The following is a 13,045-nucleotide window of genomic DNA, read 5'->3' on the forward strand; positions in this document are numbered from 1 at the left end:
AAAGTAAGGCATGCCTTATGAAGAAGATATGTCAAATATCTATAGAAGTCAAATACATAAAGCAAAACTTGAAATACAAAGAAACTACATAAAACATTCTTATGGTGGAAGATTTTAATATTTTTTCAAAAATTAAAAAATGAAGTAGTCAAAATTAGCAAGGATGTAGAGGATTTGAAAATATAATCAAGAAGCTTATATAAAACTAGAGATCAACACTAAAGAGGTATAAAACTTTTACTACTTGGAAGTTAAACACTATTGAAAAGAGGAAATCAAAACTGATATGTAGACTGGTGATCACTTTGTAAATTATATAAATGTCTAATCATTATGTTGTACACCTGAAATTAATGTAATATTACGTGTCAACTGTAAATGAAAAAACATTTTAACTGATATGTAGAATTATCTAGAAAATTATAAAAAAGAACAATTAATATGCAATGGGACACAGCTAAAGTTGTAAATCAAAAGAAATGCATAGCTTTCAAGGAGTTCATTTTATTTTATTCTATTTCATTATTTTTTTTAGGCACGGCAACCCTTGGTTGACCCCACAGATTGCAAGGATTTTGTCACCTTACAATTCCTTATTTTTATTTTTATTCTTTTTTACGCCTACAGCACCTGGTCTTCCTAGGTGGTCTCCCATCCAAATACTAACGGGCCCGACCCTGCTTAGCTTCCGAGATCGGACGGATCGGGCTTTTTCAGGGTAGCGTGGCCGTAGACTCAAGGAGTTCATTTTAAAAAATTAAAATAAATAACAAAATAAACCAGAAGAAAATAGAAAAAGAAAATTAATAACACTGCATGAGGAAATTCATTAAATAAAAAAACAAAAAATATAAATAAACAAAATTAAGAGCTGTTTCTTCAATTATATCTGTGAAATAGCCAAACCTATGAAAGCCTGTTTAAAGAAAAATGAGAGGTAAAACAGAAACATTCAGGATAAAAAAAGAAGATATAACCAGAAACACGAGAGAATAAAACAACTATAAGAGAATACCGTGCACATCTTTAGGGCAATAAATTGAAAATCTAGAAGAGTGGTTCTCAACCTTGGCTACACATTGTAATAACCCGAGGAGCTTGGAAAATTACTGATGCCTGAGCCCCACTCTCAGAGATTCTAATTTAACTGGTCTGGGGTGTGGCCTGGGCACTGGGATGTTCAAAGCTGCCCCGTATGGTTCTAATGTTCGACCACAATTGAGAACCACTGAATTCTTAGAGGGCTCCATGGACCAGCAGCATCAGCATCTCCTGACTGCTTTCAAGAAATGCAGTATCGCGAGCTCCACCCCAGACCCACCGAATCAGAATGAGCACTTTGACAACATCCCCCAGGTGATCTGTATGCACATTAATATATTAGATATAGATGTACTGATCTAGAGAAAATGGACGATTTCCAAGGGAAGTATAGATACCAATATTTATTTAAGAAGAAAAGCTCATGGACAGTTAATGTAGAAGAGATCAGAAAAGTAAAGACCTACCATTTATAAAGAAGCATCAGACTCAAATGCTTTCACAACTGAGTTCTGTCTAATGCTTAAAAATCAGACAATGCCTCTGGTTTTTAAACCATTCCAGATCATAGAAAACTTTCCAAATTTATTTTATGAAGCCAGCATTACATTAATATTCAAATTTGATCATATTAGTACAAAATGAAAAAAACATAAGAATTATGAACATAGATACAAAAATTCTAAATAAAATATTAGTTAATTTAAGCTTCAGTACATTGAAAGAACAATAAAAATTGCCTAAGTACGATACTTTTATCCTAGAAATGCAAATATGAATGAACTTTAGAAAATCTATCTCTGTGATTCGATATACTTTATTATATCAACAAATAAAAAGAGAAAATCAAGTAATTATAACAATAATAGGCTAAAAAACATTCGATATTAGTCATTTCTAATAAAATCTCTAAGTAAAATAATAATGGAAGGAAACTACCTAACCTTGGTAAATGCTATTTTCCAAAACCAACATTATACCATTCAGCATCGTTTTAGAAGTTCTAGTTAACATAAAACACAAAAAGGAAATCATTGACACCTTTTTGCCATACAACTGCACTCATAGAAATTTAAAAGACTACTAAAGCACAATTAGAATTGGGAAGATAACATGGAAAAGTAGTAAGGAACGTGAAAAATGTGTAAAAATCCAATAGCTTTTCTCTATAATCTAGCAGTATCTAGGTGGCTAAAAATTATAATGGACTTATGAAAAGTATAAGACCTATATATGAAGAAAGCTATGACATTTTATTAAAGGGTGTAAAACAAGACTAGAATAAAGGGAGGAACATGGAAATAAAGATAATATGATAAAATGTCAGACTCAATTTAATATTAAAAATTCACGCAATTTGAATCAAAAATCCCAATGGGTCTTCTAAAGGAAACTGGGTAAAATGATCTCAATGTTCCTACGAAAGCCTAAATGTCGAGAAAACTATGAAAAAGAAAAGGAATTGCCTTCTAGATATTAGAGTTCACCACAGAGCACTGTGAGTAAAACAATTTATTGGCACGAAAATAACAAATAGATCGGTAAAACGGAATAGACTTCAGAAATAAATTCAGTGTTATATATGAACTTATCACATAACAAAGTGTCATTTCAGCTCATGGGGGTCCGGAATGACTTACTTAATAAACAATACTATAATAATTGGTTCTCTACCCAAGAGGAAAGAGAAACTAGACCTCTTACCAAACAATATATGCCAAAATAATTTTAATTATATAAAAATCCAAACAAAATCAAAACAATACAAATATCTGAAGAAAATTTAGGTGTATATTTGTAGAACCTTGGTGTAGAAAATACCTTTTTAAGTAAGACAAGAAACCCCAGGAATCATAAAGGGAAAAACATAAACATATTTGATTATATAAATATTAGAGATTTTTGAATCTCAAAAGGCAACATAAACAATAATGAGATAAATCATGGACTAGAAAAATGTGCAGCAAATATATTAGAAAGCTAATAGGCCAAATGTATAAAAGACTCTAAATAGAAAATGGGGCAAGGGATTTGAACAGGTGATTCATCAAAGAAAAACTTCAGAGGGCTATTAACTCCATGAGGAGCCAGGTCAAAGCAGATTGAAACAATAATGGCATGGAGAGAGGTTTTCTTACCTGTGAGATTGGCTCTAACACTCACTAGTTTGTAAGACTGAGGGGAATGGGCCCTCCCATATATTGCTGTGGGAGTGTAAACTGCTATAACCCTGAAAATCTCAACATCTGACAAATATTTCTTTAGCACCTGCTACATACTATGTTGTTCTGAGTGAACAGCAATAAACAAAAATCCATGCACTCCTGGAATTTACATTCTAACAAAAAATAATTTGCTAATATCTAGTAACAAATTTTAAATAGCGCATGTCCTTTCACTTGGCAATCACATCTTGGGGAATCTATCTCACAGAAATCGAAGCACAGGTAAGGATTATGCACATAAGGATAGTTATTCTAGCATTCTTACAGTGGCAGAAAACTGAAAACAACCTAAATGTCCCTCAAAGGAGGAATTGTTGACTAAATTATGGTGGGTTCGATCTCTGGAAAGTTATTCAGCTATTAAAGAGAATGAGATAGAGCTTGGTCTATTGTCCCAGAGGGATGGATATGATATATTAAGTGACTTCCAAAGATGTGTAATCTCATTTTAGTCAAAAAATCCCAAATCCCCCACAAACCTCCTCTTGCTCTCTTTCCACATCTATGTTTATAGTTTTGTATGAGCATGTAGGGAAGGCATGGTTTGTTAACTGTGATTACCTCAAGGAAATTGGCTTGGAGGAAGTGTAGAGGTGAGATCATTGTTTATCTTTATACTTACTTTTTGTATTGTACATATAACATTTGTTATAATAACATGTATTTCACAATTGAAAAATCTAATAAAGTTAAAACTCAGTAAAGACATTTTTAAAAGGATAATGTTCTGGGTAATGGGAATGAGGGGGAAACGCATTTTACTTTCTTTGTACCATTCTGAATTTTCCATATTCTCTCCAAAAACAATGTGCATTAAAAAAATTTTAAGGCAACCGAAGTGGAAATACTTGACGTTTCAAAAGTAAATTGCTGAATATAGAATATCATCAATGCTGTAGTTATAAGACAAATAAAAGATTCATGTTTATGAACTAGGTTTGGAAAAGAAGATGAATAATCCCTTTAATAAAGTAAGTGGCATCGTGGATGATCATTTTTCCAAATCTTGGTATGAAAACATGCAATAAAAATAAACGGCAAGGTTTCCATCTTTGTATAGTTAGGTAAATTTGCCCTTTAAAAGTTATTTTTCTGAAGAAAAATTAAAGGATACTGCCCTGGGAGAAACAGGAACTAAACCTTTGAAATTGTCACCACCACCACCATAAGATGGGACAGTAAAAGTCAACACGGGAAAATGAACACGTATATGCAAAACTAAAGGTAAAAATCTCACACTTTGCTAGGGGGCTAAAGCCAGAGGGCCACCCAAAATTGCACTAACCCTTATTATATGAGGACAGCATAAGGGAACTCTTCTCCGCCTTCCCTGAGCCCCAGCCTGGGAGGGCTGAGAAAGAGGATGCAGCCATTCTCTCCCATTTGCTCCATTTTGCTGGTGAGAGACCAAGCAGTCTCTCTATAGCTCACACGGGGTAGGGTGGGCCCCACACCTTCAAGGAACTGGCTGCATCAGTCAAGGCCTAGATTGGGGGCGGGGGGATAGATTCAGCCTCTGGGTTTCCCAGTCTAGCTTTACTAGATGAAGTCACACACAACTGGTGGTTTCTTGTGTCTATTTTCAATGTGGTTAGGACCCAGAAAGGAAGACAGGTATAATTAGAACCTTCAAAACCCTAAGCAATGGCTCTGCAATACCTCCCCTTATTTCAAAGCCGCTCAGGCAAAAGGAAATGGATTCTGCTCTCAATGCACAAAAGAAAAGCAGAAACTGGCCTCTCTTGGAAAGCAAAGTAATATAGGTCTAGTTAACTATTGTTTTCGGCAATGCGTTTAGATATTTCTGTGGTAATTCACATCATGAATAAATGCCATCTGTAAGTCCTAAGCAGACTTTCTGCAGTGAAGTACCCTAGTGGCTTTACAATATCAGCAGGTCATTATAATGCCAAATCTTGTGTTCACCAGTATCAGTGACGCGAGGGATCAAGTGAACAGGAAAAAGCAAATAAAGGAAAATCATTCTTCATTTTTACTTCAAACTTTAATAGAGTAAGAATTTCCATCTCAGGGGTCATGAAAATGATTTTAAAGACCGAACAGGAGCAGATGCTATACCTATGTGCAATAGCAGATGCTATACCTATGTGATATTTTCATTGGTGCTAGAAGCGCTAACAACCGAAGGGGTCGAATCACTTCCAGCTTATACCATGTTTTAACTGTGTTTCCTCATTTGTGTGTGTGTGTGTGTGTGTGTCTGTCTGTCTGTAGCCAACACTCAACTAGGGTAACTGAAAACAAAATAGGAATTTATTTACAATAGCAAAGATGTCAAAGATAACAGGAACAATATATAATGAATCCAAGATTTATTATATGAAAAAGGCAAACAATATATATATATACAAAAATCCAAAAGGGCAAACTTAATTTTGACGTTATCTGAACAGCTGCAGAATGTGGCAAAATGGTTTTTCACATATGAATTACTTAACGTTGGGCCAATTAATTAAACACACACGCACGCACACTTTTCAGCCCTTGTCTTTTACTTGCTGAATCTTCCTGAGTTCTATTAACGTTTAAGGAATGTAACTTGGGGGAGGTCATACAAGATTTATGAAGTGCAGGCTACTTACATGTGCACTAAAGGATTTACTTATTGACTGGCAGGCTCACACTTTAAAAAGGGGCAAACCCAAGGTATAGTCTGAGCCCCTTTCACCTTCAACTGCTTATTTTTGGTGCACGTTATGCACGCATGTTTGTCTATCACACAAAATGCTGCACCATCATCTCTTAAATTACTGAAGTGCACTAAAAGTGTTTTCCAAACTTGAGCATGCATCAGAATCACCTGGAGAACATGTTAAGACACAAGATCACTGGGTCCCATGCCCAGATTCCCCTTCAGTGGGACTGGGGTAGGGGCGAGAATATGAATGTTTTACCAAAGTCTCAGGTGATGCTGCTGCCCGCTGCTGCCAGGCCACATTTTGAAACACACTGCTCTGAAACAGCACCCTCTTAGATTTTGACTGGTCATGCTCTTCTTTACATGAATCCTAGAATTTGTGAGAAATAAACTGTCAATACTAAGATTCCCAGAGAAGAGAGTAATATATGATCCGACTGTCTGGGAACGCAGACTGTTAAGATGTTATCTGTCAGGCATTCTATTACAACTAAGTTTCTGAACAGGCCACAATTTTGTCTGATGGATGTATGGCTCTGGACAGTTAACGTTCAGTATGCCCTCTTGATCACTTACCTCATCTTGATTATTTACTCTCAACTATTAGGAACTTTTTCCTACATAGTTGAAGATCTGCAGGACCTTCTCTTTAAAAATCAAAGATGGTTCACATCTATCTTGTTCTTGACTCCTGATAACTTTTACCTAACTTCTGATTTTTATTATGACAATGACTATTCTCTAGTATATTAGTGCCTACTAGAACCCTCCAAACTGGGCGCAAAGGGGTAACTCTAGGAAAGGGCTACTCCTGTGGAGGTGGGGACAACTCCCACTGATTAAACGTGTTATGGATTGATACTGAAATGAACTTTAAGTGCTCTCAAAAACCACTTTATACAAGGGAAATTTATCTCAGGAGAATTGGAGATGTTAATAAAACAAATCCTTTATGAAGATAAAAGAGAAAAATGAATTTCAAGGACCTGCTCATCAAAGGATTCATCAATCACCTATTAACTTCTCTGAAATATTACTTGCAAATTCACAGGGCTGCAATATTATCAGTATTTCCATCCAGATCACAAAATTCAAAGCAATCAAGCATTCTGCATTCCACTGCTGCATAAAAGGAATTAAGAAATGGGGAAATGAAAATAATCAGCTGCTTTTGATGTTTATTAGGTTTACAAAAACTGTACATTTTTCTTAAGAAAAAGCATTAACTTAGTACTGGTATCAAATAGACTAAACATTCATTAACAGGAAAATATTCTGATTTTTATTTTTGCACGTTATTCTCAAGTACACAATTACAATAATGTCACACATCCCTATATGATTTTCTTTTTATGTATTTTACTTTTTTTACAAAGTGTACAGAAGGAGGGACATACAATATTTAATAGGATATTTCTACAGAACAATAACTTATATTATGTCCTTGTAAAAATCTGTACCTCTTTAAAACATTTAACTGAAACATCCATTTTTTTAGCTTTGCTAATCAAAATTGTTTTAAGAATTAAAACTAGGTTGTAACTAATGTCAGTACATAACAGTGACTACAATTTGATTTTCTCTTTATACAGACAAATACATTTTATCATATTCACTTGACCAAACCCTTAAATACCTTTTAAAGGTTTCAATATTGTGCTTTAAAAAGAAAAGAACTGTGTATGATTCCAGACTATGTAAGAGAAATATAAAGTGTGTAAAATGTTGTGTTCTTTATCTTTCAGTTTATTTAAAAAAATATAGTTAAATGACCAATTATTTAATTTTCAAATTTTACAGGATGTTTTAAAATTAATAAATTCCCACTTTCATTTAAATGTTTTACATTATCTCTGGGAAAAATAAAAAATGAGAGAGATTTTAAAGGTTCTCACAAAAAAAGACAGAGCTTTCAAGAATAGTACTGCGGGGCAATGAATCACACAACGTTAAGTTACTTTTTTAAAAAAAGCACGTTATGGAGGCCAAGAGGGCACAGGAGTTCCCACAGGGATAGGCCCATGCCTTGGTTTTGACTGGTATTCAGGTTCAAATTCATATTAGCCTAAAGTACTTGATTTAGAACTGAACTAAATCAATCTAGCACTTCAGAGGCTTGCCAAACACCAAATATTTAGATCTCTAACCCTATAAACTCTTGAATACAAATATCGACAGCAAAAAGAAAGATGAAAGGTAAAAACCTAAAAGCACAAAGGGGATGGAGCACCATAATGAAGTGGCAAGGCAGCTATCAAGTGGGAAGAAAAGTCCTAAATCTCCCACAATGTGCCAGATACTCATGTGCCAACAGCCAACTTAAGGACCCCAAAACTGGCTTGTTCTCCAAAATTCATCTTAACGTAACCAAATTCTGAGCTCATTTTATGAATTTGTGACTGATTCAGAACCATTTGTTAAAAAATATCAACTCTATAAGGAAAACAAAACTGAAAGACTTGGTGATGTTCCCAATAAGGCCTCAGATTTTCCTCATGCACTTAAAACATACCTTTATCTTCTAATCAAAGCCAACTTGAGTGTTAAGTATTTTAAAGTTTGCTAACTGTAACTAAGAAATAACAAAGCAGGCTGAACTTGCCGAGTATAAATCATAATTAGCACCCAATCTCTGGTAGATGGAGCCATAGTAGTAGCTTCCATAGTCCCCCCTCACTTGGTGACATAGAGTTCCCTCATGGGCTTCTCGGAGAGAACCGAGGGAGGTATGTCTGGATACTCATTAGCTTTTCAGAAAAATATAAAGGCATGGAGCTGAAGTTGTATGAAAACATTCTATCTAGAAACATCTTAACTTCTACTTTTCAATTACCAAAGATATTTAAAAGAAAATACCTTTACTCTTTAAAAATACTAGTGTCCTTATTTTCCTTCTAATTCTTCACCTGAGTAGTCTCTCTGAAGAGCATGATTTACAAAATGCTCTCATACATCCCTGCATCTTTCATGTTATTGTAAATTTAATACTTTTCTCATTATAGATTTTAAACAACTACTACTTGGGGTTGTGTGTATAAATATGTAAAATAAGCAATACACACAGATACGTGTTATATATATATATATATGCATATATATAATTCAGAGTACATTTACATATATAAAGTTGCAAAAGATCCTATAAGCCGTGAATTACCTCTAGGAGATTCCAAAATGCAGTCCTCAATAAGTCTCATTGGTAGCACACAACCATTCCAAGACAAAGCAGCACAGACAGAATAATCAAAATACAACAGGATCAAGCAAAATTTCTCAATGAAGTTCACTAAAAGATTGCTATGCCGACAAAGATGTAAATACTCCAAAGAAAGCCCCTCAAAAGTATATTTCGTCTGCTAAACAAAATGAAAAGCAAACACAAACCCAGCCACTGTTCTTTACTCAGCAATGCCAGGGATGCAAAAGCTCAAATGGAAACTTTCATTGTCATGTGGTCTGAAAAGATTAAGCAAGACAAGTAAGTGACTTTCATGTTATCATAGTTAGACTTAACTGTAAGATCTCCCATGTATGTTAGTAGATGTCTCTGACAATTTTATTGTGAGAAATTTATGAGGGGAGGAGGAAATGAGTCAGTGTGATTACTTTCAGAGTAACCAATCTAAAGTTACCTTAACTTTAAGTTAAATGGTCTTAGAAGAGTACCATCAAGGTAAGCAAGGTAAATATTTAAATAAATATAAAACTTCTAAGATAGAAAACTTCAGTATAGAATCAGGGATTACTTTGTTAAAAGCAACTTGCTTGTTGCTGCTTTTCCCTATTGATTAAACAAACTGAATAGAAATCAGAACACGCTACTGAACAAAATGTAAAAAAAAAAAAAAAAAAGTCAACTAGAAGCAACAATTCCATTTGTACACAGCATAAATCAATATACAGTATTATATGTGAACGAGACTGGCTTTAAAATGAATTTTCTGCTTCAAGGCCAACGTCTCTACAAACGTCTCTAGAAGTACTGTTAGGGCAGGCCGACTTCTTTATGATGCCGCATTATGTGCTGGTTCTTTTCTGAAGGTCTTCGGAACCCTTTCTTGCAGTACTCACATCGGTGAGGATAGTCTTTTGTATGAATGGAAATAACATGCCGCTTAAAGCCTGAGGCGTCTGTAGTGCTATACTCACAGTACTCACACTGATATACTTTCCTGCCACTGTGTGTCTTCATGTGCTTTTTAAGCTCATTCTGTTGCCTAAATCCCTTTCTACATCTCTTACACCTAAATGGAAGATCTTTCGTGTGAACCGAAAGAATATGGCGACTTAGAACAAATGGGTCTGCGATCTTAAAGTCACAATGTCTACACTGGTGCATTTTTTTACCCTTGTGGGCAGCCACGTGTTTCTTGAGTTCTGAAGGCCTGTGAAAGCCTTTCTCACACATGTCACACTTATGGGGGTAGTCCTTCGTGTGAACTGAAATTATGTGTCGTTTCAAATCACTTGAGTTCGAACTCTTGTGGTCACAATGCAAACACTGGTGTGTTTTGCTTTCTTGGTGAATAAGAGCATGTTGCTGCACCTCTTTGGTATCTGAGAACGTCAGAAGACAAATGTCACACTTGAACGGCATCTCTTTACTATGCTTCGTTTTTACATGCGTTTTCAAGTTAGAAGAGTCTGCAGATCTATATTCGCAGTACTGGCATTGGTACGGCTTCTCCCCAGTATGGATCCGCATGTGCTTTTTGAGCTCTGATGGGTGGCGAAAACCTTTACCGCACTCTACGCAAATATGAGGAAAGTTCTTGCTGTGGACTGCCAAAAGGTGGCGATTCAGTAACCCTTGTTCAGCTGTCTCGTATTCACAAAATTTACACTTGTGCATTTTGTTGGCTCCTTTTTCCTTATGCACCATTTTGTGAGTAAACAAAGCCCCAGCATGAGAGAAATGCTTCCCACACTCATCGCATTCAATGGCCTTCTCTGCCTTGCTGGTCAGCTTGTGGCTCTCCAGATGATTGTGTAAACTTATCTTCTTGTTGGTAGTGTAATCACAGTCAGTACAGCGGTACTTCTTCTTGGTAAGGTGTTCAGGATGGTTTTTCATGTGCCTTTTCAAAAAGCCTCTTGACTTAAACTTTTTCCCACAAATCATGCAAGGATAGACAGTCAAGGGATGTCCATCAGGGCCAATAATTATTGCTAAGAAAGGAAAAGAAAGGTACATGAGTGGTCAAACCAAGTTCTGTTTTGGTATCTTCAAGAACTTAAAGTGTGTGTTCTGAACACTACCAGACAAGTACTCCTAAGTTAGGCTATTTGTTTAACATTCCTTTCACCATTTTTCAACATAAGAGATACGGCAACCTCATTATCTTTACGAACGTGATCTGAAAACTATATGACTGTACCAACCTCATTCCCTCCAGTTAAAAAAAATAAATGAATAAACATATAACTTCTATCAACTAGTGATTGAAGCTGTATCAATTTAGAAATCGGTGGGAAATTATTCATAAGAATAAAGTTTTGTAATCACAATCTCTGCTTTGGTTATTCCAAAAAACAATTCATGTCAATTTATAGTAAAGCTTAAATATACCTATAAATTTTTTAAAATGCAAATCGGCATACAATAGACAGGAATATGTCACATAAACTGAAGTGCCTGTCCTGCTGCTCTGTAAATTATGCCTGCTTTATGCTGACATAATCAGATTCTTTAAATATGTGAAAAAAGTTAATGCTTGTAACATATTTGAGGGATTTCTTTTCATTTCCAATTAAAATCACCCAAGTTTTGAATTTTTTCATCCATGTTTGATCCATTCCCTGTTTCTTTTTATCCAAGGAAATCATTCATGAATATCACTGAATTCTTAAAATTATATTTTCAAATTCAATACACAAAAGCTACATGTGGTCTAGCAGCTAAAATGCCATCACAACACCTCTGTGGAAACACTTAAGTTTCATCTGAGAGCTCGCAAAGCACGCTGCGCTGTGGAACTCGTGCCCCTCACCTGTTTGGTACTGCCTGGAATCAGGTCTTCTCCTTTTCTTTGGTTTTTGTTTAGCCAGTCTGCCGAGCCCAGCAGACTCATCTATGTGCAAGAGGGCACTTGCAGTGCCATTCCGGTTTTCAATTCCATCAGAATTATTACCTAACAATGCGTATTAAAAAACAAAATTATACTGTATTATAAATTATAAAGAATTAGGGATTCTTTATTAACTACGACAACAAAAAGTAAACCATGATACTCATGAATGACAGAAATTCCCCACTCTAGGTAATGGGTTTTATGACCACATTTATTATGGCAAGACCGTAGGAAATGGCCTAGCTTCCAAATCTAAAAAACACATGTCGGCATTTTGCCCCATGGACTCCTTTGCTGTCTCCCAAAATTGTAAAGGCATGTGCCAGATAGAATCAAGAGGAAAAGTTTCAGCTTGAAAGTCTGTGTACTTCTCTGTAGTACTTCCTTCTACGTAATATACACATGAAGGAAAATCCTATTAAAAATAAAGACAAATAGTAGACTTTATAATCTTCTATTCTTGTTCAAAGCAAAAAACCCTTACAGGGCTGTATTTCAGACTTCTGAAACCTAAGACCACAGAAACCATTTTTCAATCATGAATTCATGTTCAAGAACCAACTCCATCCTAAGAGCTGCTATGCGACTTACCATAAGCTGCTGCCCACGCTATTGGCATGAAGGTTTTGATTTCATTGTCATCGATTTGTTGTTCATGTGCGGCGGCCGCGGCGGCGGCGGCGGCAGCATCTTCTTCTCCTACAATCACTTCCATATAAACTTCATCAGCAATTTCAGCAACATCTAAGTAGAAAATTATATAAACTTTTGTAGCCAGATTTACAGAGATCACAGGAAAGATAGTTTCATTTGAATTCAATTAATAGACAAGTAGAAAGAAGGTTCAACTGTTGTATACCTACAACAGAACTTTCACATAGTAGGCACTCAAACATTTGAATGGATCATTTATTTCTTGTTTTTTCACCATTATTTGTTTTTAAAGCAACAGTCTAAGCATATGTAGTCACTGATTTTTCCCTTGGAATATGGCAGTATAATAATTTCTATAATAATGCTACCTGTTTCCCTCAAATACTGGCCATTAA

General features: G+C 35.4%; 1 protein-coding gene and 1 pseudogene across 3 annotated transcripts in view; both read right to left on the minus strand.

Moving 5' to 3' along the window:
- Window positions 1-618: 618 nt before the first annotated feature.
- Window positions 619-735, minus strand: LOC112479526 (annotated as a pseudogene).
- Window positions 736-7,086: 6,351 nt separating this feature from the next.
- ZFX (zinc finger protein X-linked) overlaps window positions 7,087-13,045 on the minus strand; it is a 43,887-nt gene continuing 37,928 nt past the window's right edge. For all 3 annotated transcript variants that reach the window (XM_015589159.2, XM_025046597.1, XM_025046596.1), the window contains 3 exons: window positions 12,588-12,740; window positions 11,916-12,056; window positions 7,087-11,094 (listed from right to left, as the gene is read on the minus strand). In XM_015589159.2, coding sequence (XP_015444645.1) covers window positions 9,911-11,094; window positions 11,916-12,056; window positions 12,588-12,740 — 1,478 coding nt within the window. In that variant the 3' untranslated portion in view covers window positions 7,087-9,910. The remainder of the gene's footprint in view (window positions 11,095-11,915; window positions 12,057-12,587; window positions 12,741-13,045) is intronic.

The sequence above is a fragment of the Pteropus alecto genome, unplaced genomic scaffold, assembly GCF_000325575.1.
Source record: "Pteropus alecto unplaced genomic scaffold, ASM32557v1 scaffold23, whole genome shotgun sequence".
In the NCBI taxonomy this organism is placed as follows: Eukaryota; Metazoa; Chordata; class Mammalia; order Chiroptera; family Pteropodidae; genus Pteropus; species Pteropus alecto.